This window comes from Pantherophis guttatus, chromosome 3 (genome assembly GCF_059756535.1).
Source record: "Pantherophis guttatus breed Tessera chromosome 3, ASM5975653v1, whole genome shotgun sequence".
Lineage (NCBI taxonomy): Eukaryota > Metazoa > Chordata > Lepidosauria > Squamata > Colubridae > Pantherophis > Pantherophis guttatus.
In genome coordinates, this window is record NC_142065.1 from 106,277,224 (window position 1) to 106,298,968 (window position 21,745).

General features: G+C 42.5%; 1 protein-coding gene and 1 long non-coding RNA gene across 2 annotated transcripts; both read left to right on the forward strand.

The window, feature by feature from the left end:
• Positions 1-16,035: 16,035 nt before the first annotated feature.
• Positions 16,036-17,029, forward strand: LOC148114723 (uncharacterized). The gene is made up of 2 exons (XR_015733204.1): positions 16,036-16,340; positions 16,930-17,029. It is a non-coding gene; the product is annotated as an uncharacterized LOC148114723 (long non-coding RNA).
• A 928-nt stretch (positions 17,030-17,957) lies between these two features.
• On the forward strand, positions 17,958-21,602 carry LOC148114724 (uncharacterized). Its single transcript, XM_087890152.1, has one exon. It carries the CDS (start codon positions 18,042-18,044, stop codon positions 18,666-18,668), a length of 627 nt encoding a protein of 208 aa, XP_087746278.1. The 5' UTR covers positions 17,958-18,041; the 3' UTR covers positions 18,669-21,602.
• The last annotated feature ends 143 nt before the right edge of the window (positions 21,603-21,745 follow it).

Here is a 21,745-nt window from a genome sequence, read left to right on the forward strand (position 1 = left end):
AAGTCCCCTTTTAGAGATCGTGACCTGGTGTGGACAGAACTGGTTGCTGTGGGATGTGCGGCCATGACTTCAGGACAGGGGTAGGTGGGATGGCAGCAATCATATGAGTGAACATGGGGGCTTTCAGAGGCTTTCACAGGTAACTGGATGTCAGATTATCTGACTGAAGCTGGGTTTAACAGATTAACAGAATTGGAAGGGATCTTGTAGATCATCTAGTCCAAGGGCAGGTTCCAAATCCTGTTGCTACCGGTTCGCTTGTGTATGCTTGTGTGTGAATTCTTCTGCGCATGCACAGAAGCTACTGCACATCCACAGAAGCGTCTGGGCAGGTGGGCAGAGCCTCCCACCACTACCGGTTCACCCAATCTGGTGCGAACCGGTAGCAACCCACCACTGATCTAGTCCAACCCCTCACCCAAGCAGAAGACCCTACATCAGGGGTCTGCAAACTTAAAAAAACAAAGAATCATTTGGACCTGTTTCCCACAAAAAAGAAAACACCGGGTGCCACAAAACCTGGGTGGGTGTGGCCCACTCAACGTCACTCACTCCCACCCAGTCACATGACACACACACCCAGCCACGCCTACCCAGCCTTGGAATATAGCTTGACCCCTTCCTTTCTGTGGCAGCCCCTCAAATATTGGAATACTGCTATCATGTCTGCCCGGGTCCTTCTCTTCACTAGACTAGCCATACCCAGTTCTTGTAACCATTCTTCATATGTTTTAGTCTCCAGTCCTCTAATCATCTTGGTTGCTCTTCTCTGCACTTTTTCTAGAGTCTCAACATCTTTTTTATAGTATGGTGACCAAAACTGGATGCAGTATTCTAGGTGTGGTCTTAATAAGGCTTTATAGTGGTATTAATACCTCACTTGATCTTGATTGTATCCCTCTATTAATGGAATTTAGGATTGCATTGGCTTTTTTGGCTGCTGCCACACATTACTGGCTCATATTTAACTGGTTGTCCACTAAGACTCCAAGATCCCTCTCATGGTTACTGCTATTAAGCCTGGTTTCACCCAGTCTGTATGTGTACGTATGGTTTTTCTTGCCAAAGTGTAAGACTTTACTTTTCTCTACATTGGATTTCATTTTGATACATAGGGCCCAGTGTTCAAGTCTGTCGAGATCCATCTGGATCTTTTTTTTTTTTGAATTTTTTTTTATTTTTAAAGAAAACTTAAAACATTCATTTTCATTTCATTTCATTTCATTTTATTAGATTTCTATATCGCCCTACTCCCGAAGGACTCAGGGCGGTGCACAGCCAAACAATAAAAACACATACAATACAAAATTTAAAAAATAGAATAAAATCAAATTAAATAATTTTGGCCCCGACAAATTTAAAACCCCAAACTTTTAAAACCAATTTAAAATTGAATATATAAAATACTAAAAGATATTTAAAATTTTAAAAATCTTTTATAAAAGAGGGGGAAAATTAGGCCAGGCCGGCCTGGTGAAATAGTAAGGTCTTTAAGGCGCGGCGGAAGGTGCATAAAACATAAAACAATTGTCATCCTTTACAATTACAGAAAGTGTATTGATCGGTTACGAATCTTTTGTGCTTAATCCTCTATCCCACATTTTCTTATTTAACAGTTTATTACATTATTATTCTCCTTTACCAATTATTTAACAGTAAATTATCCTCTATAGGGGGGGGGAAAACCCTTTATATATTTTATTATCTTATCCATTTCATTTCATATTTCATTTCCATTCTTTCTTGTCTAACCATTGATAAAATAAATCCCGTATCAAATAATATTGTTTATCTTCTTGTTCCCTAATTTCAAATGTCAATTTACTCATTTCAGCACACTCCAAAATTTTCTTGATAACGTCGTCATCCGTGGGTATCTTCTCACCTTTCCAGTTTCTAGCAAATACAATTCTAACTGCCGTTAAAACATTCACAATTAAATATCTCATTTCTCTATTATATATTTCTGGTAAAATCCCTAATAAAAATATCTCTGGTTTAAAGTCAATATGTTTCTTTGTCATTTTTTCCAACCACCTGTGGATTTTAGTCCAATATCTTTTAGCTTTTGCACATGTCCACCACATATGGTAATATGAGCCCGGGGACTGATGACACTTCCAACATTTCTCCAATTTGTTCATGTACATTCTGGCTATTCTCGCAGGGGGTAGATGCCACCTGTAAACATCTTATACAAGTTTTCCTTGTATGCTGTTGACATTGTCATTTTATAATTCTGTGACCATAATTTTTCCCATTTCTCTAAGTCAATCCCATGACCCACATTTTTCCCCCATGCAATCATTGTTTCTTTAACTTGTTCTTCTGCCAATTTTACTTCTAATAAATGGCTATACAATTTTTTAATCACATGGTCATCAGAACCTATTAAAATTTTATCTAAGTTTGTCAAGGTGCTATAAAAACTCTCCTTTTTAGAATCTTCATCATATCTATTGTATTTGCATATATGAAAACCAATCCATTTCAAGCTCTTGTTCTTCTAATTCTTGCTTCGATTTAAGTTCACCCCTTTCATTTAATAATTTACCATATCTAACAATTTGTTCCTTCCTAAACGTTACTGCGTGTGAGACTGCTTCAATAGGTGATAGCCAGACTGGAATTTTTAAGTAGTAACATTGTTTGATTTTCTCCCAGTTTAATAACAAAGACTCTCGTATCATATGTCTTCTAAAATAACCCTGTATTTTTGTACTTTTATACCACATAAAAGCATGCCAACCCAACAATAAGTCATGTCCTTCTAAAGTCAACAATCTAACATTCCTTAGTGTTATCCATTCTTTAATCCACATCAAGTTACAATCTTGATAATACAATTCCCAGTCCGGCAAACCAAAACCTCCTCTTAATCTAACATTTTGCATCAATTTTAATTTTATCCTTGCCTTTTTGCCCTGCCATATATATTTTAACACCATTTTATTTAAATCTTCAAAATATGTTTTCCCCAACTTGATTGGAATTGTCTGAAACAAGTATAGAAGTCTAGGCAGTATATTCATTTTAATAGTTGATATTCTCCCTATCAATGATAACTGCAAATTCTCCCATTTTGTTAGGTCTGTCGCTATCTGTTGTTTAAGCTTATCATAATTATTCTCCTTAAGAGTACCACATCTTGCTGTCAAGTGTATTCCCAAATATTTAACCTTATTCGTGACCTGCATCCTTGATACTTCCGCCAATTCTTCCTTCTGTTTTTTTAACATATTTTTTGTCAACATCTTCGTTTTGTCTTTGTTTATTTTCAACCCAGCCACTTTCCCACAATCTCCTATTTTATCTATCAATTTGTTTACAGATTAAAGTGGTTTTTCCAAGATAAACACCAAGTCATCAGCAAATGCTTGCAATTTATATTCTTGATTTTGAATTTTCATTCCTTTTATTCCTTTTTCTTCTCTAATATTTCTATTTAGTACTTCTAGTGTTAACACAAACAACAATGGTGACAATGGACATCCTTGTCTCATTCCTTTTTGTATTTCAATAGATTCTGTCATCTCTCCATTCATCATTATTTTGGCTGTTTGTTTATAATATATAGCTTCTATAGCTATAGCTATAGACTTATTGTCATGGGGGATTTCAACCTTCCGTCTGCAGGTGTGGCGTCAGAGGTGGCTCAGGAGTTCATGGCTTCCATGTCGGCCATGGACCTGACCCAGTTAGTTCAAGGCCCAACTCACATAGGGGGACACACTCTGGACCTGATTTTCATCTCTGGTCAGTGGTTGAATGATCTTGGTAGAGGGGACCTAGACATCAAACCCTTGTCATGGACAGATCATTCACTCCTTCACTTAGACTTTCCTACCGCTTTCCCCCGCCGCAGGGAGACGGAACCGATCAAATGGTTCCATCCCAGGCGCCTGATGGACCCCGAAAGGTTCCTGACGGAGCTTGGGCCGATTCCTGAGACCCTGGCACACGACTCGACTGAAGAGCTGGTGGCCGCCTGGGAGAGTGCGGCCGCCGGAGCTTTGGACCGCGTCGTGCCTTTGCGGCCTCTGACTCGATGCCGATCTCAATTGGCTCCTTGGTTCTCTGAGGGGCTGAGAGAGATGAAGCGTTGGAAAAGACGCCTAGAGAGCATTTGGAGGACTAGTCAATCCGATTCCGACTGGACACAGGTGAGGTCTTATATCAAGACCTACCTAGTGGCGATAAAAGCGGCGAAATCTAACCATTTTTCCGCTCTTATCGCATCTGCAGAGAACCGCCCAGCCGCCCTGTTTAGGGTGACCCACTCCCTTCTTCGGGGGGGAGTGCGGGAAGATCCCTTGCAGGGCCGCGTTGAGGATTTTGTGCAATTCCTGCATGATAAAGTCGCTTGGATTCGGGATGGCTTGGACTCCGATTGGATGAGTCCAGGGGAGGAGACAAGGGCAGGTCTTGAGAATATTATCTGGGAGGAGTTTGATCCTGTGGCTCCCAAGGATGTGGACAGGGTTCTGGGTAGGATTAGTGCCGCCACATGTTTATTGGACCCGTGTCCCTCCTGGTTGGTACTGGCCTCCCGGAAGGTTACACGAGGCTGGCTCCAGGGGATTATAACTGCTTCTCTGAGTGAGGGTGCCTTTCCCGCCGCCTTGAAAGAGGCAGTGGTGAGACCCCTCCTCAAGAAGCCCTCCCTGGACCCAGCTGAATTAGCTAACTATCGTCCGGTGTCCAACCTTCGTTTTGTGGTGAAGGTTGTTGAGAGTGTGGTGGCACGACAACTGCCCGGGCACCTGGATGAAGCTATCTATCTAGACCCGTGCCAGTCGGGCTTCAGGCAGGGGCACAGCACAGAAACGGCATTGGTCGCGTTGGTGGATGATCTCTGGAGGGCTCGGGACAGGGGTTGCTCCTCTGTCCTAGTCCTATTAGATCTCTCAGCGGCTTTTGATACCATCGACCATGGTATCATGCTGCAGTGGTTGAGAGGGCTAGGAATAGGGGGCACCGTTCTGCGGTGGTTCTCCTCCTTCCTCTCTGACCGCTCACAGTTCGTGTTGGCAGGGGGGCAGAGGTCGACCTCGAGGCGTCTCGCATGGGGAGTGCCACAAGGGTCGGTCTGCTCACCCCTTCTGTTCAACATTTATGTGAAGCCGTTGGGTGAGATCATCCGTGGTTTTGGGGTGAAGTGTCATCTGTACGCTGACGACACTCAGCTGTACATCTCCACCCCAGACCATCCCAACGATGCCCTTGATGTGATGCCTCGCTGCCTGGAGGCCGTGTGGGTCTGGATGGGGAGGAACAGGCTCAGACTCAACCTATCCAAGACCGAGTAGCTGTGGCTGCCGGCGTCCCGATATAGTCAGCAGGTGCCATCGCTGACTATTGGGGGTGAATCTTTGCCCCCCACAGAGAGGGCTCGCAATCTGGATGTCCTCCTGGATGCATGGCTGTCTTTAGAAGAGCATATGACGGCCGTGGCCAGGGGGGCCTTTTATCAGGTTCGCGTGATCCGCCAGTTGCAGCCCTTTCTGGACCGGGACGCCTTGCACACGGTCACTCATGCCCTTGTCACCTCCCGGCTGGACTATTGTAATGCTCTCTACATGGGGCTCCCCTTGAAGAGCACTCGGAGGCTCCAACTGGTCCAGAATGCGGCCGGGTGGGTGGTTATGGGCGCAACTCGTTGTGCCCGTGTGACACCCCTCCTGCACGAGCTGCACTGGCTCCCAGTGGTCTTCCGGGTGCGATTCAAGGTGCTGGTTACCACCTTTAAAGCGCTCCATGGCATAGGACCCGGGTATCTTCGAGACCGACTTCTGCCACCAATAGCCTCCCACCGGCCAGTTCGCTCCCACAGAGAGGGTCTCCTCAGGGTGCCATCGGCCAAGTTATGTCGGCTGGTGACACCCAGGGGGAGGGCCTTCTCTGTGGGAGCCCCAGCCCTGTGGAATGAACTGCCCCCGGAAATACGTAAGATCTCCAACCTTCGGGTGTTCCGTTGCGCATTGAAGACCCTGTTATTCCGCCAGGCTGGGCTATCAACATAATGATTTTAAATTGGGGTATTTTAAATTTTTTGGGTTTTAAACCGGCCAAATCTATTTAATTATTTTAAATTTTAATCATTGTTGTGTCTTGTGTTTTTAAATTGGCTGTACACTGCCCTGAGTCCTTCGGGAGAAGGGCGGTATAGAAATAAAATTATTATTATTATTATTATTATTATTATTATTATTATTATTATTATTATTATTATTATTCATAATTTCTAGTAATGGGAGACTCAGTGATTCCTGCAAAGTCTTATAATATTCTGCCGGTAATCCATCTGGACCTGGTGCTTTCCCACTTTTTTGTTTTTTAATAGCCTCTGTCAACTCCATCATTGTTATATTCCCTTCTAACATCATCTCAACATCTTTTGGGATGTGAGGTAAGTTCGCCTTATGTAAATATTGTTTAATATTTTCCTCTTCTATCTTTTCCTTTTCATATAATTTTTTGTAATAGTCTTGTACAATGTTCTTCTTTTCCTCATTTCCAAATCTAATTTGTTCTTGATCATCTGTTAGCTGAGTTATTTTCCTTGAGCTTCTTTCTTTTTTCAATTTATACGCTAGCCATCTGCCTGGTTTATTAGCATCTTCCAAATATTTCTGTTTAGCATTCCTGATTTTTTGTGCTAACTCTTCTTTCTCTAATAATCCCATTTTATGTTTAATTGTATCCATTTTCATTTTAATGTTTGTTTTTTTTTGTGGGAACTTCTGCAGTTCTTTTTCTAATGTCTTATAATCATCCTCTAAAGTTTTGTATGCTTGTCTTTTCTTAATATTTCTTTTCCTTATATAGTCTATAATCAGGCCTCTGGCATAGGCTTTCATGGTGTCCCATCGATTCTGCAGTGATGTATCCTCTTTTCTATTTTCTTTTTAAAAAAAAAAAAGCTAATTCTTGATCTTGAGCCCATCATCTAGGCGGGATGTTAGTTATTCCAGCCAGTTTAGTATCATCTGCAAATTTGGTAATTCCCCTTCTATTCCCTCATCTAAGTTGTTTATGCAGATATTGAAGAGTATTGGGCTTAAGTCAGAACCTTGTGGTACCCCACTGCTTACTTCCCTCCACGCAGACGTAGACCCATTAAAGACTACTCATTGAGTACAGTTTATCAGCCAGTTACAAATCCATCTGGTTATGATGCTATCTATTCCACTTTTTTCTAGCTTACCAAGATGTAGGTTCTGGTTTACTTTGTTGAATGCTTTGCTGAAGTCAAAGTGTATTATGTTGAAAGTATTTCGCTGGTCTACTAATTTAGTCACTATGTTGAAGAATGAAATAAGATTGGTTTAGCCTGATCTGTTTTTAACAAATCCATGCTGACTGCTAGTTATTACTTTACTTGTTTCTAGATGTTGGCAGATATTTTTTTTATTATCTTTTCTAGTAACTTCCCAGGTATTGATGTTAGGCTGATTGGTCTGTAGTTACCTGGGTCTGTTTTTTTCCCTTTTTTGAAGATGGGAACCACATCTGCTCTTTTCCAGGCTTCTGATAGTTCCCTTATACTCCAGGATTTTTGAAAGACGTGGTACAGTGGTTCTGAGATTATATCTCCCAGCTCCTTTAGAATTCTGGGATGTAATCCATCAGGTACCGGTGATTTGTATTCAATTGGGTTCTAAAGAGTAGTTGGGTTTATTGCTGCTGTACCTGCCTCCATACTATATGTTATCATTTCCCCTTCAGCTGCTAAACTCCATTACTGGGTTAGTGTAGAATTCTTGAGGCTGGTGTATGGATAGCTTCAAGCATCTTTAGCAAGTTCAGAAAGAATGGTCCTAGTGCATCCAAAACAGATATGCAAGCATGGCTACAACCATCTCTGAAAAACCTCAGACGAGAATCCCCGGAAGAAGCCAGAAAGAATGGCTCTTGGAATGCATAGAAAATGTCCTGAAGAAATCGTGCAATATGTGAATGAGTAGCTTGAGATAGTTTTAAATCACCTCCATGGGGAAGAGCCTGAAACCTCCCATCCCATCCCATCTTGGTACAGACTTGTCTCTCATTTCTGCTGCTTCTAGGGTTACTGGGATCAAGATGACCAAATGTACAAACTGGAAACCTATCAGCAAGTATTTATTGTTGTGGTTTTCCAAAACTTCTTGGGCCTTTTGGAGTGAGTGGCATACTGTTTTCCTAATGGACGTTGGTATTACAGCAGGAGCTTCATAACCAATGAACGCTTGTCATCAACAATTGCGATTATCTAGACGCTGCCTTAAGTTGGGTGGGAGGAGAAAAGAAAGAGAGTGGAAGGAAAAGGGAAAGAAGAAGCGATTGATATGGAGGAAGAAAAGGAAAGAAGGGCCAAACGACAAGCATGATTTATGCCAAAATGCCAAGAATAGATCGACAACCGTAGAGCACGGACAAAGAAAGGATAGACCAAGATTGCATATGCCATACAGGCTGTGTCACCTGTACCAACAACTCACTAAAACAAAGAGATCCTTGTGAACTAGGAATTATGCCAGTGAGAGCTGGATGATTCAGGAAGATAACCATCAAAGTTAAATAGTCTTCCCTGATAGCCTATCAAGAAATCTCAAGCCAAGTGAGATATCAGAAAAGCTGTCACCAAGGAGCTATCTGAAGAAATGCATTTAAGCATTAGTTTAGAAATTAGATCAGTCAGCAATGACAACAATTTTAGATGCACGCCTCTGTTTCTATGTGCGATGTATGAAGAGGAAGCATTTTTCCTAAAAATACATATTACTGGTCCACAGCCCATGTGAATTTGCCCTACCTAGACATAAACAAAATGAGATATCATTCTGTAACTAAGAGGTTAGTTCACGGATCAGAAGGTCTGGAAATAGCTTCCCCATGAACTCAACAGATATCTTAAACAAGCCATGATAGCCTAGGTCAGCACATTTAGGAAAAGAACAAGACAGATTTACTCGTCGTGGCTGTGGTAAGGATTTCTGAAGCATCTTGATGAGAAGCACTGTGAATACTGTATCATCTCTGGTGGAGAATCTGTGGGCCTCCAGTATTTTGGGGGTAGAAATTCCCAGCTCATGGGCCTTCTCTCCGAGGCTGGAATCCGGGAACATCTGCAGCCCTCCTTTCGAGAGAAATGCCGTGTTTTCACCTGATTCTTACAGGAGAAGTGTCAGCTAAGTTTCGGCATGTGCGCTACTCTTTTGGACCATTTCAAATGGGTCTTCACCGTTGATCATTTTGTTTGTTTGGAGTCAACTGACCTACGTGTATAAAATCATATAGGAAACCACATGCAGCTCTCATCGAAAAGCCAGATGTGAAAGCTGGAAGCTTTGAAGGTGAAAAGGAATCAACCAAAATCAGAAGTGCTCCCCTGAGTGCAGCATTGCTAGCATAACAATGCAGCCTATGTGGAAGGAAGGGGATGCCTTATCAGGAAACGTGTCAGACTTCCATGCCCGTCCGACAGTTATGGACCACGGTCTTGTCTGTTGTGTGGGGCTGTACGCCCAGGGCCTCAGAGCATCACCATTGCTTGAAATGGGGTTCCCAGCAGCAAAAGAGCGATCATTGGACTTGATGGTGCAGGAGTATGAAGGGAGTTCCAGAAAAAGTGCAGACTGCAGGAACCCTTTCAGCAGGTCGAAAAAGGCTCCCCACCCATTTGCACTACTCAGGTGACCCTGAGGACCAAGCAAACCTCCAAGTGGCCTCAACGACTCTCTAAAAGAATACAAATGCCCAGCTGTCTGCAAGGAATATCAATCCTTCCATTCCCACCATCCAATCAGACCTGAAGAACCTTCTTGGTTGAGAAGCGAAATGACTTCTAAGACTTGATGCTTTCGTCTATTTAATTTGCCTTCTACAGCACATTGCTATTCACGTGACGTTCCATGACATTTTTTACCTTTGGGGAGCTGGTGTGGGCATGGCCTGTGCATGGGGCATACGGCCTGAAGGCCGCCAGTTTGACATCCCTGTTCTACAGGTACTTAATAAAGCCTGAAATCTCCTCGTTAACTGGTTTGTTCGTTGTGTTTGGATTCTCAAAGAGCCATTTATCTGGCCCCTGGGCCATTGCCTGATACTTTGCGAAAAACACACAGACAGACACGTAAACATATCTGATTTATCATATCAGATTTATTTACTTTGAATAACATGTAAATTAACAATCAAACAAAGGAGCCACCTAAACAAATTTCCTATTCAGATGCAATTGTGCCAAGAGGCCAAGATCCCTTGCAAATTAGGTTCCCACCAGAAATCAACTGTATCCATAAGGTATCTGGGGGAGACCACCAATATGGGTCTGGCCTTGCATAGGGCCCAATCTCTAAAAGGGGAACTTTCACTCAAATCGTGGTTATTCTCATCTACAATCCCTCCGCATGCAGTGTAAAGGGAGGCCATACCGCACGGATGCATTTTAAAAGTCAGGCAACTTTTCAGTCAGTCAGAAATTCATATCCACCATGAATCAGTTACAAGGAGCTGAGAGCCCACTACGTACGAGCAATCGCAAAGTAAATCTGGTTTTGATCCTGGGGAAGTTGCAATAGGATCTAGGTGCCGAGTACATTACTATCTGTTGCATAAAATAATCTACTCCCTTAAGAAAAACCAAAGCATTTGGAGACTGCAACAAGGCCACTTTATAAGCATCAAGAAAATGAGAGGTCATTCAATGAAAAAAAGATTATGCAGTAAAAGTGACGATGTAAAAGCTGTCACATGACGACATGAATAATTAATTTATGACCAGGGATGAAATGGCAAAAATTTGACAACAAGGTGTCTGATGGAAAGACCAGGTCCACACGCGAAGGTCCAATTAAACTGATTTAATGCTAAACAGTCTATGTGTCAACTCGCAAAGGTCCCGTCGGAACGCTGAAACTATGCACAGAATCTTCTCAACTAACAATTAGCACAACAGAATTCAGGGTTGGACTTACAGCTTGAGCAGACTACTCTGGCACTGCATAAGAGTGAACGTATGTGTCTGTTATTCAGGGACAGTTGCATAAGTGTTCCTTTTATACATCAGCAAATTTTAACATTCCCTGCTTGTATGTGCCTTGCCTTCCCCCATTTCCCATTAGGAAGCCTGAACCAATAGCGCGCATGCAGGAGCGCACCTCTGCACAACCCACAGTTGGAATTTGGGAGGTGTTTGTGTCAGCCTGTATTGCTTCATGTTCAGGAGCTCATGGTACCGGAGAGTTTTTGTTCCTCTTTCCCTCCATCCATTAACCGTGTGAGATAAAGGGATGAGAAAGTGTGAGGAAGTCACCCAGGAACGTCTATGGTTGGACTTGAACCGGGAGGCTCCTTGTTCCTCATCTAATACCTTGACTGCTGCATCACAATTGATCTGAACTCTCAACTTTGGTGGTTTACTTACATTTGTCCTTGTGGAACCATTCTAAAATTTCTTAGACTTAGCTGAAGATCTCCAAGGAGAGCCAATGTTCTTCTGAAGCTGCCTAGAGCTTAACTGTCTTTTTCAGACCCAATGGGGTCGATAAAGTGGGGGCTTTGATGTCCACAGTTGGGAGGAAAAATTGATGGCTGTCAATTCTCTAATCTTCTCTCCCTTCGCTTTAGAACGTTCTCCTAATGTCCAGCTGAAACCCTTCCATCTTTTGATTCTGTCTTCTGAAGCACCAGAGGCAAGATGGACTCTCTCTCAGGTTCTTCTGGAGACAGTAATTTCCTTTCCCTTTAAAATTCTCTTTACGAGACTAATCAGTAACTCTCTCGACATGTCGTCGTGCTAGAGTTAAAAGGCCTCCCCACAGACAAGAGAGGAGACAGGACGACCCTCCCTCAGCCACCTTGCCCACAGCTGAACTGTTCCAAGAATCAAGAGAGTCACATAAATCTATTCCACCCTTGACATGGGCAATCTGCCACTTGAGAAAATTAACCAGTGTTGTGTTCCTGGCACAGATGTGTCCCAAGGATTTCTCCACAGGCAAAATAGGATGGTAAAGTTGGATGGTAATTCACCAGAGGGATGAAACAAAGCAGACACATGCTAGAAATTGAGAAATGATTAGAGTTTTTGGAATCATTTATGAGTGGTCATTTAGTAGATGGACACTTGTTGAAATGGTGTGACCTCAAGATAGTCATTGTTGCAGAAAGGACCCCACCCACTGAGATGGTTTCGTGCCCTGTAATGGTTCCACTCCATCGCACTCCAGAAGCAAAGGGCATTTGGTATAATGGACATAGTAGAAGCACCCCTAAACTCAAGCCTGATAAACAGCCAAGCATTTTTGAGGTTGTTCTGAAATTAGTAAAAAGCGAAAGAATGTTTCAATGGTGTTGTAGCCCAAGCTCCAATACCACACGATAGTGGACAGCCATTGATTGATTTGAGCACGAGGGGGCATAGGAGGGGGTATCTGCTATCTGCCATGACACTGTGGGGCATACAAGTTGCACCTCTAGCATCTATCCACAGCTAGATAAAAGATTAAGACATAGTAGACCATGTCATGAAACACTGATTGTGATGACTTTGACTGCTACATATATATATATCCAGGATCCCAATCCTTGTGCTGAGGTGTTGAGGAGTTGAGGTGCTGAGTTGCGGAGGAGCTGAGGTGCTGAATTGCGGAGGTGTTGAGGAGCTAAGGTGCTGAAGTGCGGAGGTGCTGAAGTGCGGACGTTCTGAGGTGCTGAAGTGCTGAAGTGCAGAGGTGCTGAAGTGCTGAGGTTCTGAGGCGCTGAAGCGCTGAGGAGCTGAGGTGCGGAGGTGCTGACGTGCGGAGGTGCTGAAGTGCTGAGGAGCTGAAGTGCGGAGGTGCTGAAGTGCTGAGGTGCTGAAGTGCGGAGGTGTTGAGCTAAGTGCTGAGGTGCTGAAGTGCTGAGGTTCTGAGGTGCTGAAGTGCTGAAGTGCGGAGGTGCTGAAGTGCTGAGGTTCTGAGGAGCTGAGGTGCGGAAGTGCTGAAGCGCTGAGGTGCTGAAGCGTCGAGGAGCTGAAGTGCTGAGGTGCTGAAGTGCGGACGTTCTGAGGTGCTGAAGTGCTGAAGTGCTGAAGTGCGGAGGTGCTGAAGTGCTGAGGTTCTGAGGAGCTGAGGTGCGGAAGTGCTGAAGCGCTGAGGTGCTGAAGCGTCGAGGAGCTGAAGTGTGGAGGTGCTGAAGTGCGGAGGTGTTGAGGAGCTAAGTGCTGAGGTGCTGAAGTGCGGACGTTCTGAGGTGCTGAAGTGCTGAAGTGCGGAGGTGCTGAAGTGCTGAGGTTCTGAGGAGCTGAGGTGCGGAAGTGCTGAAGTGCTGAGGTGCTGAAGCGTCGAGGAGCTGAAGTGCTGAGGTGCTGAAGCGTCGAGGAGCTGAGGATCCTGGTAAGGACACACCTCCGGAAGGAGGACCCAGCGTGTCACAGGTCACACTTCGAGAGAAACCACTGAGATGTCATCACCCCATAGCACCAAGCCTTGATGACATGTTTGCTTGGCACCTTGTAAAATTTTGTTGCTAATCCCCATTTTAAATAGAATACCAAGAAGACCTCTGCTATTTGTTCGTGGCCGCAAAACAATGAGCTTGTTTTTCATATGAAGCTCTCATCACTATTGCAAATTTTATTGATGCAGTTGTGATCGCAATCAATCTCACAAAAAGTAGTACTGCCTAAACTGTGAGAAAGCAACTTGTTGGGCTACCTTTGCAGATTGGCATTTGGGGAAAAAGTGAACACTTTTCTCACGCGCTAAATCAAAAATTTTACCTCTAGAAATTGTTAGCGTCTGTTGTGGTTTGAAAGGAAAAAAGTTCCTTAAATTAAAAGACTTTTCATGGGGAATATTATAACACGGCCAGTTATATAGATCATTCTAGATACAGTAGTTTAGCAGGTTCATCGTTGTATCTCCTACATAGTAGGATTTACATTTTGAAAACAAAGTTAGTGTTGATGTTTCTTGTTATAATATGGAAAGTGAAAAGTCCTGGAGAGGGATGGGCAACCAGGTGCTATCCAGGAAGATTGGACTGTGTTTCCCTCAGTTATTAGGGGAGGCAAAGGGAGTTGCCTTTTCAAGCACTTAGAGCCTGACTACCGAAGAGAATGTGAAGAGAATGCGTTTCAGCAGACGTTGAAGTCTGCGGGAGAAAACAAGAAGCTCCACCGCTCTTTGGAGACTAAACTATTAGGCAGATGGGAGATGGCCTTTTCCTGCATCATTCCCAGAGTTTAAAAGGCACTCTTGAGGAAGCTGCATTTGGCTACAGCTCTGTCTTTAACTCACGGCGTCACGGCGGCATCACGTGACATATCTGGACTTTTTTTCTCCTTCACTAAACCAGGTGTGGCTGTGGCCAGCATGTGACCCATCCAGCCCACGGGCTGGGAGTTTGACACAGCCCTGTCCTAAAGGATCAGATTAGAGGACCTGGAGGGCAAATATAATTTAAAAATGATGTGCTATTGTAGACATTGTGTCTCAAGATCTACGTTCCAATTTTTGAAATAAAAATGTTAAAGCTATTCTGCATTCTCACCTATTACCTTACCTTATAGTTTCCATCACTGATTTTGCGATGGAAAACCATTTGTTGAGAAGATTAAGAGAAACCATGAAACGTCTCCAAAAAGAGGTAAGAAAAAACATTTGTTCATAGGCTGTCGCAGTAAATGCTATTCTCAAGTGTGATAAAACATATAGAAATTTGAATACTTAGGTAGGTAGGTCGGTCGGTCGGTCGGTCGGTCGGTGGGTATTAGGTGGGTAGGTAAGTAGGTCGGTCGGTCAGTCCCTGAGAATCAAACACAAACAAGTGGAAGGAAAGCAAAGAGAGAGACCCAGAGTCTCTATTGCAACTTGGGCAGCCAAATAAGTTGGATGAAAGAATCAATGAACTTGCAGAGCTATCTTAGGTCATTGTAAGTATTGATTTAACATATTTAATAGGCCAAGTTGCTAATGGAGATTTTACATGACTTTTAGCAGGAGTACTTTTCGTTTTCTCTGCACTTAAAATGAAAGGGCTGTTTGGGGATATAGTAGAAGGACTCCCTATCTGTCCCATTCCTATTCCCAAGAATAGGAATGGGAATTTTTCAAGAGGAAGCAGGACTTTCTTTTTTGTTTTCCTTGAAGATGTTTAGATTCTCATCCAAGAAGCTGCTCCAGTTGTGGACCAACATCAAAATCTTCCAGGCCGGGGTGCAAACTTTAGATGACAGAAATACAGTTGGCACCGCAGATTTGAAGCTGAAACTATCTTTAACAACAACCCAAGTCACATAGAGCTGTTGTTAGAAAAATTAGTGGCTGTCAATTTGTTTGTTTTTTTAAATGGGGTATTTTGTCATGGCAGGAAGAAACATCCAGACTTCCTCTTCTGTCATCTACCACAGAAGAACAGAGACGTGCTGAGGTAATTGTTAATAATGCATGTGCAACATATTTTAGATAGTGTACATGTTCGCTTTCTATTTCCATTACATATATGAGATCCACACACACACACACCTATTCAATACAAACTAGTTTATTTGTAATTTCTAATAAAGAATGGCAATTATCAGAGTTTGTGCTAATTCTTGGTTCGTTCCTTCCTTGCCACATTAGCTACTTTCTTTGGCCCTATACAATAGTAACATAAAATTTAGATGATTCATATTTGGTTTGAACCACTGTCTTTTACATTTCCTAAACAAATTAACTAAAACTAGGTCTTTCTTTTTTTATCCCAGCGGGAATATTCTTTATTGCCTGTATTGAACATCTACAGCAATAAATTGGGAGTTGCACATGTGTGTGCTCATCTTGGAATGCATGATTTTAATATGCACAAATATGCTTGTCTACACCCCTGACTCTTTTCCTAAAGAGGAACTTTAAAGTAATATCCTCTTTACACTGACATCACAGAGAATTAATGGAAAACAAATTCATGTAATTCTTCTCATGATCATGAAGTGTATCTCCTTGAAGAAATTTTCGTAATGAAGAAAATTATCAAGCAAACATCTACAATTCATTTTATGTTTTTCATTCTTCACGGAACTGCCAGGTTTCCAGGCGTCCAGAAAATATTAGGATGCAGCTGGACCAGGATTTAAATTTAAGGATGCGTTCCCATCAGGTAAGCCATCTAGCATGTGAGGAATCTTTTGAGCGTGGATTAAATAATTCACGTCGTAATAAGAGGGGAAGAAGCCCAGTGTGAGTGATGGGGTAGTGGGGGTGGGGTTAGGGAGTGGGCTGATATGGAAATATATTCCTGACTTGTGATATACTTTTGTTTCTCTAGATTGTTCACACCAAAACCGAAAGACTGGAAGTAGATCTGAAGAGAGCGAGGAACCAGAGTTATGCGTAAGTCATGGCATACACCATACCTTTATGTGGTGCACAAACATTTTAGGTATCCTCTACACTACAGAATGACTTCTGAAAAGAGTTTAGTAACAATTTGCTGTTTATTATCTTGAGGGTTTATTAATACTCTTGTTACGCTCCCTCATAAACAACGTCCGGCGGAGCACGAGATAACAAGGGTATTAATACAATTAATATACGCTCCCTCATAAACAAGGTACTACTATCTCTGAGAGACCAACTTGTTGAAATATGTCGACAGTTAGGCATTTGTGAGCAGTGAGAACTTTCCCCATATCCTACATCCATAACTTTACTTTGCTTCTGAAAATCATTTTAAATTTGTTTGTGCCTTTCATGGAACATTATTAGAAAAAAAGAAAAATAAATGGTCAAAGCATTATTTCCTGTGCATTGACGTACACGCACAAATGTGGCGCACAAAAGCGCACGCACGCACGCACGCACCCACCCATGAAGGTATTTTTAATGTGTTTTAATTGAAGAAAAGGAGTGATCATTCAAGTAAAAAAGCTCATTCTTTTACAAAGGGAGCTAATTTCTCTCCGATCTTCATAATTTGCAGAAAGACAATGGAAATGTCAAAACTCCTGACAGAGAAAGAGGAGCTGGAATTAAAAATTCAGGAGCTTACGAATAAAAATCTGCAACTGGCCAAAGAAAAAGAAGAACTCTTCATACTCTGCAAAGAGTATGAAGAAAAGCTGAGCAGGTGAGCTAGTAACCCTGACTTCCTCTTCCTTTCTCAGCTATTTCAATTAGTTTTAAAGTTAAACGAGTATTATGATTCAAATAAAAAACCCTAAGGGGGCTAATTTCACTCTGCTCGTGATATTTTACAGGGAAAAGAGTTCAGATGAGCCTGAGCAGCTGGACAAACTCAGACGAGAAAATGAGAGTCTCAGCTGCAAGCTTAAAAAATATGCTGGAGAAAATGCAGAGCTCCTACGGGAAAATAATGACCTTAAAGAAGAATTTTATAGGTGAGAAATGTTTAGATCGAACTTGATTTTTTCTTTCCAATTCAAATTTATTTATTAGAGCCCTTAAGCCAGATATACCGGATGAAAGAAATGTTCCATTCTTTTATATGTATGTATGACTGAATAAGAGAAGAGCAATAGGTATAATGGAATGCAAAAATAATTAAGAATGTAGGTATGCTTAGTAATTCAAGTAAAAATGAAGAGGGCTAATATCTCTTGTCCTCATAATTTACAGAAAAAGAGCAGTAATAGCAAAGCTAACGATAGAAAACAAAGAGCTCGAAATGAAAACAGAGGTCCTGACCTTCAAAAATATTGAGTTGACCGACGAGAAAGAGGAGCTCTGCCGAGAGTACGAAAAAAGACTGTGGAGGTGAGAAATTTTTAGATAGCCACCATGAATTTCCTGTTCCAGAATTTCACATTAGGTTCCCCTTATCTTAGAAAGCTTGGGAAAACCTGAACATCTCCTTACTTCAGAAAGAAATTAATGAATTATGGCTCATTATACTTTTACATATACAAATCTAGGAGTTAATCTCATGGAAGTGAATGGGAAGATATGTATAGGAGAGATCTTTTAACCTCCAACCCCCGCTGCCCAACAATATTCATACACTTCTACACACTTTAGACACAAGAGTGAGAGTTTCCTGACATCAAAGCAGTTCCCATCCTTTTTTAATTAAGAATGCTTTGTTGTTGGTCCAGATTCACATCTAACCTTCTGGCTTTTTCTAGAGAGACACAACTGAGGAAGGGCCGCTGCCCCTTAATGATGGACCGAGACCAGATGGAGCAGAGACCCAGCAGCAGAGAGAGCAAAGGAGGCTCTGTGAGTCTCTGCCAAACAAGGGCAGACATTACCGAAAACAAGACAGAAGCTCAAGACAAAACGAAGCCTCAAATCAATTTGAGATATCAATTAAATAAGAAATGGCTTAAGGCTTCAGTAGACAGCCTCAAAATCAGAACATCTAAGGAACCCGGGCAAAATATACTGAGGTGGCTTCAGCAATCGCTGAAAATCCTGAAAGAGGATTCCTCTGAACTGTACCCCCTGCCCGAATGGCTTAAAGCATCCACCACCAACCTCCCGAAGGAATGTGCTGAGGCATCCAGGGGGGATGTGAATGGTTGGCTAGAAACATCGATAAATCATTTCCAAGAAGAAGGGCCAGAAACCTGTGATTTAGATGTGCAGGGATGGCTTGAAGCATCTATTATAGGCATTCAACATCTACAAAAATCCAAGTCGAGCCAGAAAAAAGGGATGGCTGGAAAAATCAATAGAGAACCTCAAGTAGCAATGTCCTGAAGGATCTCTGGTGAATAGATTAGAATGGCTTCAAGGATCCTTAGAAAGCCTGTCACTTTCTGAAGAACCTAGACCAGTTCTTGAAAAATGGCTTCGACAATCCTTAAAAAACCTGCAAGACGAAGGTCCTAAAGTATCTAAACAAGATGCCAAAAAAATGACTTGAAATATCTATAAAGAATCTTGAGGAGGAAGGACACCTAGGTACTCGGGAATGGCTTGAAGCCTCTATTAAAGGCGTTCAGGATCTACAGAAGTCCACGGTAGAGATTAAAAGAACTCTGAGGAAGAGATGGTTTGAAAAATCAATAGCAAACCTCAAGAAGCAATGTTCCGAAGGACCCATGGAAAATAGTTTACAATGGCTTCAAGGATCCTTAGAAAGCTTTTTATTTTCTGAAGAACCCATACTGCATCTGGAAAAATGGCTTCAACGATCCCTGAAAAACTTGGGAAAGGTCCTGAAACATACAAGCAAGATGCCAAAAATGGCTTGAAATATCTGTAAATAGCTTCAAAGAGGAAGGACCTGAAGCACCCCATCTAGGTACTCGGGAATGTCCTGAAGCATCTATCAAGGGCATCCAGGATCTCAAATACTCTAAGGAATCAAAAACAAGCATGGTAAAGAGGAAGGAGAGGGTGATTTGGGTAGAACCTGCTTGCTCTGAAAGAAACTTATGGGTGGATGGATGGCTTCAAGCATCTTTAGCTAAAGTTCAGAAAGAATGGTCCTAGTGCATCCAAAACAGATATGCAAGCATGGCTACAACCATCTCTGAAAAACCTCAGAAGAGAATCCCCGGAAGAAGCCAGAAAGAATGGCTCTTGGAATGCATAGAAAACGTCCTGAAGAAATCGTGCAATATGTGAATGAGTAGCTTGAGATAGTTTTAAATCACCTCCATGGGGAAGAGCCTGAAACCTCCCATCCCATCCCATCTTGGTACAGACTTGTCTCTCATTTCTGCTGCTTCTAGGGTTACTGGGATCAAGATGACCAAATGTACAAACTGGAAACCTATCAGCAAGTATTTATTGTTGTGGTTTTCCAAAACTTCTTGGGCCTTTTGGAGTGAGTGGCATACTGTTTTCCTAATGGACGTTGGTATTACAGCAGGAGCTTCATAACCAATGAACGCTTGTCATCAACAATTGCGATTATCTAGACGCTGCCTTAAGTTGGGTGGGAGGAGAAAAGAAGGAGAGTGGAAGGAAAAAGGAAAGAAGAAGCGATTGATATGGAAGAAGAAAAGGAAAGAAGGGCCAAACGACAAGCATGATTTATGCCAAAATGCCAAGAATGGATAGACAACCGTAGAGCACGGACAAAGAAAGGATAGACCAAGATTGCATATGCCATACAGGCTGTGTCACCTGTACCAACAACTCACTAAAACAAAGAGATCCTTGTGAACTAGGAATTATGCCAGTGAGAGCTGGATGATTCAGGAAGATAACCATCAAAGTTAAATAGTCTTCCCTGATAGCCTATCAAGAAATCTCAAGCCAAGTGAGATATCAGAAAAGCTGTCACCAAGGAGCTATCTGAAGAAATGCATTTAAGCATTAGTTTAGAAATTAGATCAGTCAGCAATGACAACAATTTTAGATGCACGCCTCTGTTTCTATGTGCGATGTATGAAGAGGAAGCATTTTTCCTAAAAATACATATTACTGGTCCACAGCCCATGTGAATTTGCCCTACCTAGACATAAACAAAATGAGATATCATTCTGTAACTAAGAGGTTAGTTCACGGATCAGAAGGTCTGGAAATAGCTTCCCCATGAACTCAACAGATATCTTAAACAAGCCATGATAGCCTAGGTCAGCACATTTAGGAAAAGAACAAGACAGATTTACTCGTCGTGGCTGTGGTAAGGATTTCTGAAGCATCTTGATGAGAAGCACTGTGAATACTGTATCATCTCTGGTGGAGAATCTGTGGGCCTCCAGTATTTTGGGGGTAGAAATTCCCAGCTCATGGGCCTTCTCTCCGAGGCTGGAATCCGGGAACATCTGCAGCCCTCCTTTCGAGAGAAATGCCGTGTTTTCACCTGATTCTTACAGGAGAAGTGTCAGCTAAGTTTCGGCATGTGCGCTACTCTTTTGGACCATTTCAAATGGGTCTTCACCGTTGATCATTTTGTTTGTTTGGAGTCAACTGACCTACGTGTATAAAATCATATAGGAAACCACATGCAGCTCTCATCGAAAAGCCAGATGTGAAAGCTGGAAGCTTTGAAGGTGAAAAGGAATCAACCAAAATCAGAAGTGCTCCCCTGAGTGCAGCATTGCTAGCATAACAATGCAGCCTATGTGGAAGGAAGGGGATGCCTTATCAGGAAACGTGTCAGACTTCCATGCCCGTCCGACAGTTATGGACCACGGTCTTGTCTGTTGTGTGGGGCTGTACGCCCAGGGCCTCAGAGCATCACCATTGCTTGAAATGGGGTTCCCAGCAGCAAAAGAGCGATCATTGGACTTGATGGTGCAGGAGTATGAAGGGAGTTCCAGAAAAAGTGCAGACTGCAGGAACCCTTTCAGCAGGTCGAAAAAGGCTCCCCACCCATTTGCACTACTCAGGTGACCCTGAGGACCAAGCAAACCTCCAAGTGGCCTCAACGACTCTCTAAAAGAATACAAATGCCCAGCTGTCTGCAAGGAATATCAATCCTTCCATTCCCACCATCCAATCAGACCTGAAGAACCTTCTTGGTTGAGAAGCGAAATGACTTCTAAGACTTGATGCTTTCGTCTATTTAATTTGCCTTCTACAGCACGTTGCTATTCACGTGACGTTCCATGACATTTTTTACCTTTGGGGAGCTGGTGTGGGCATGGCCTGTGCATGGGGCATACGGCCTGAAGGCCGCCAGTTTGACATCCCTGTTCTACAGGTACTTAATAAAGCCTGAAATCTCCTCGTTAACTGGTTTGTTCGTTGTGTTTGGATTCTCAAAGAGCCATTTATCTGGCCCCTGGGCCATTGCCTGATACTTTGCGAAAAACACAGACAGACAGACACGTAAACATATCTGATTTATCATATCAGATTTATTTACTTTGAATAAC

Bases quoted from the DNA above. Each gene is read 5' to 3' on its own strand.
- LOC148114724 (XM_087890152.1), top strand. From the start codon at position 18,042: ATGCTTTGTTGTTGGTCCAGATTCACATCTAACCTTCTGGCTTTTTCT.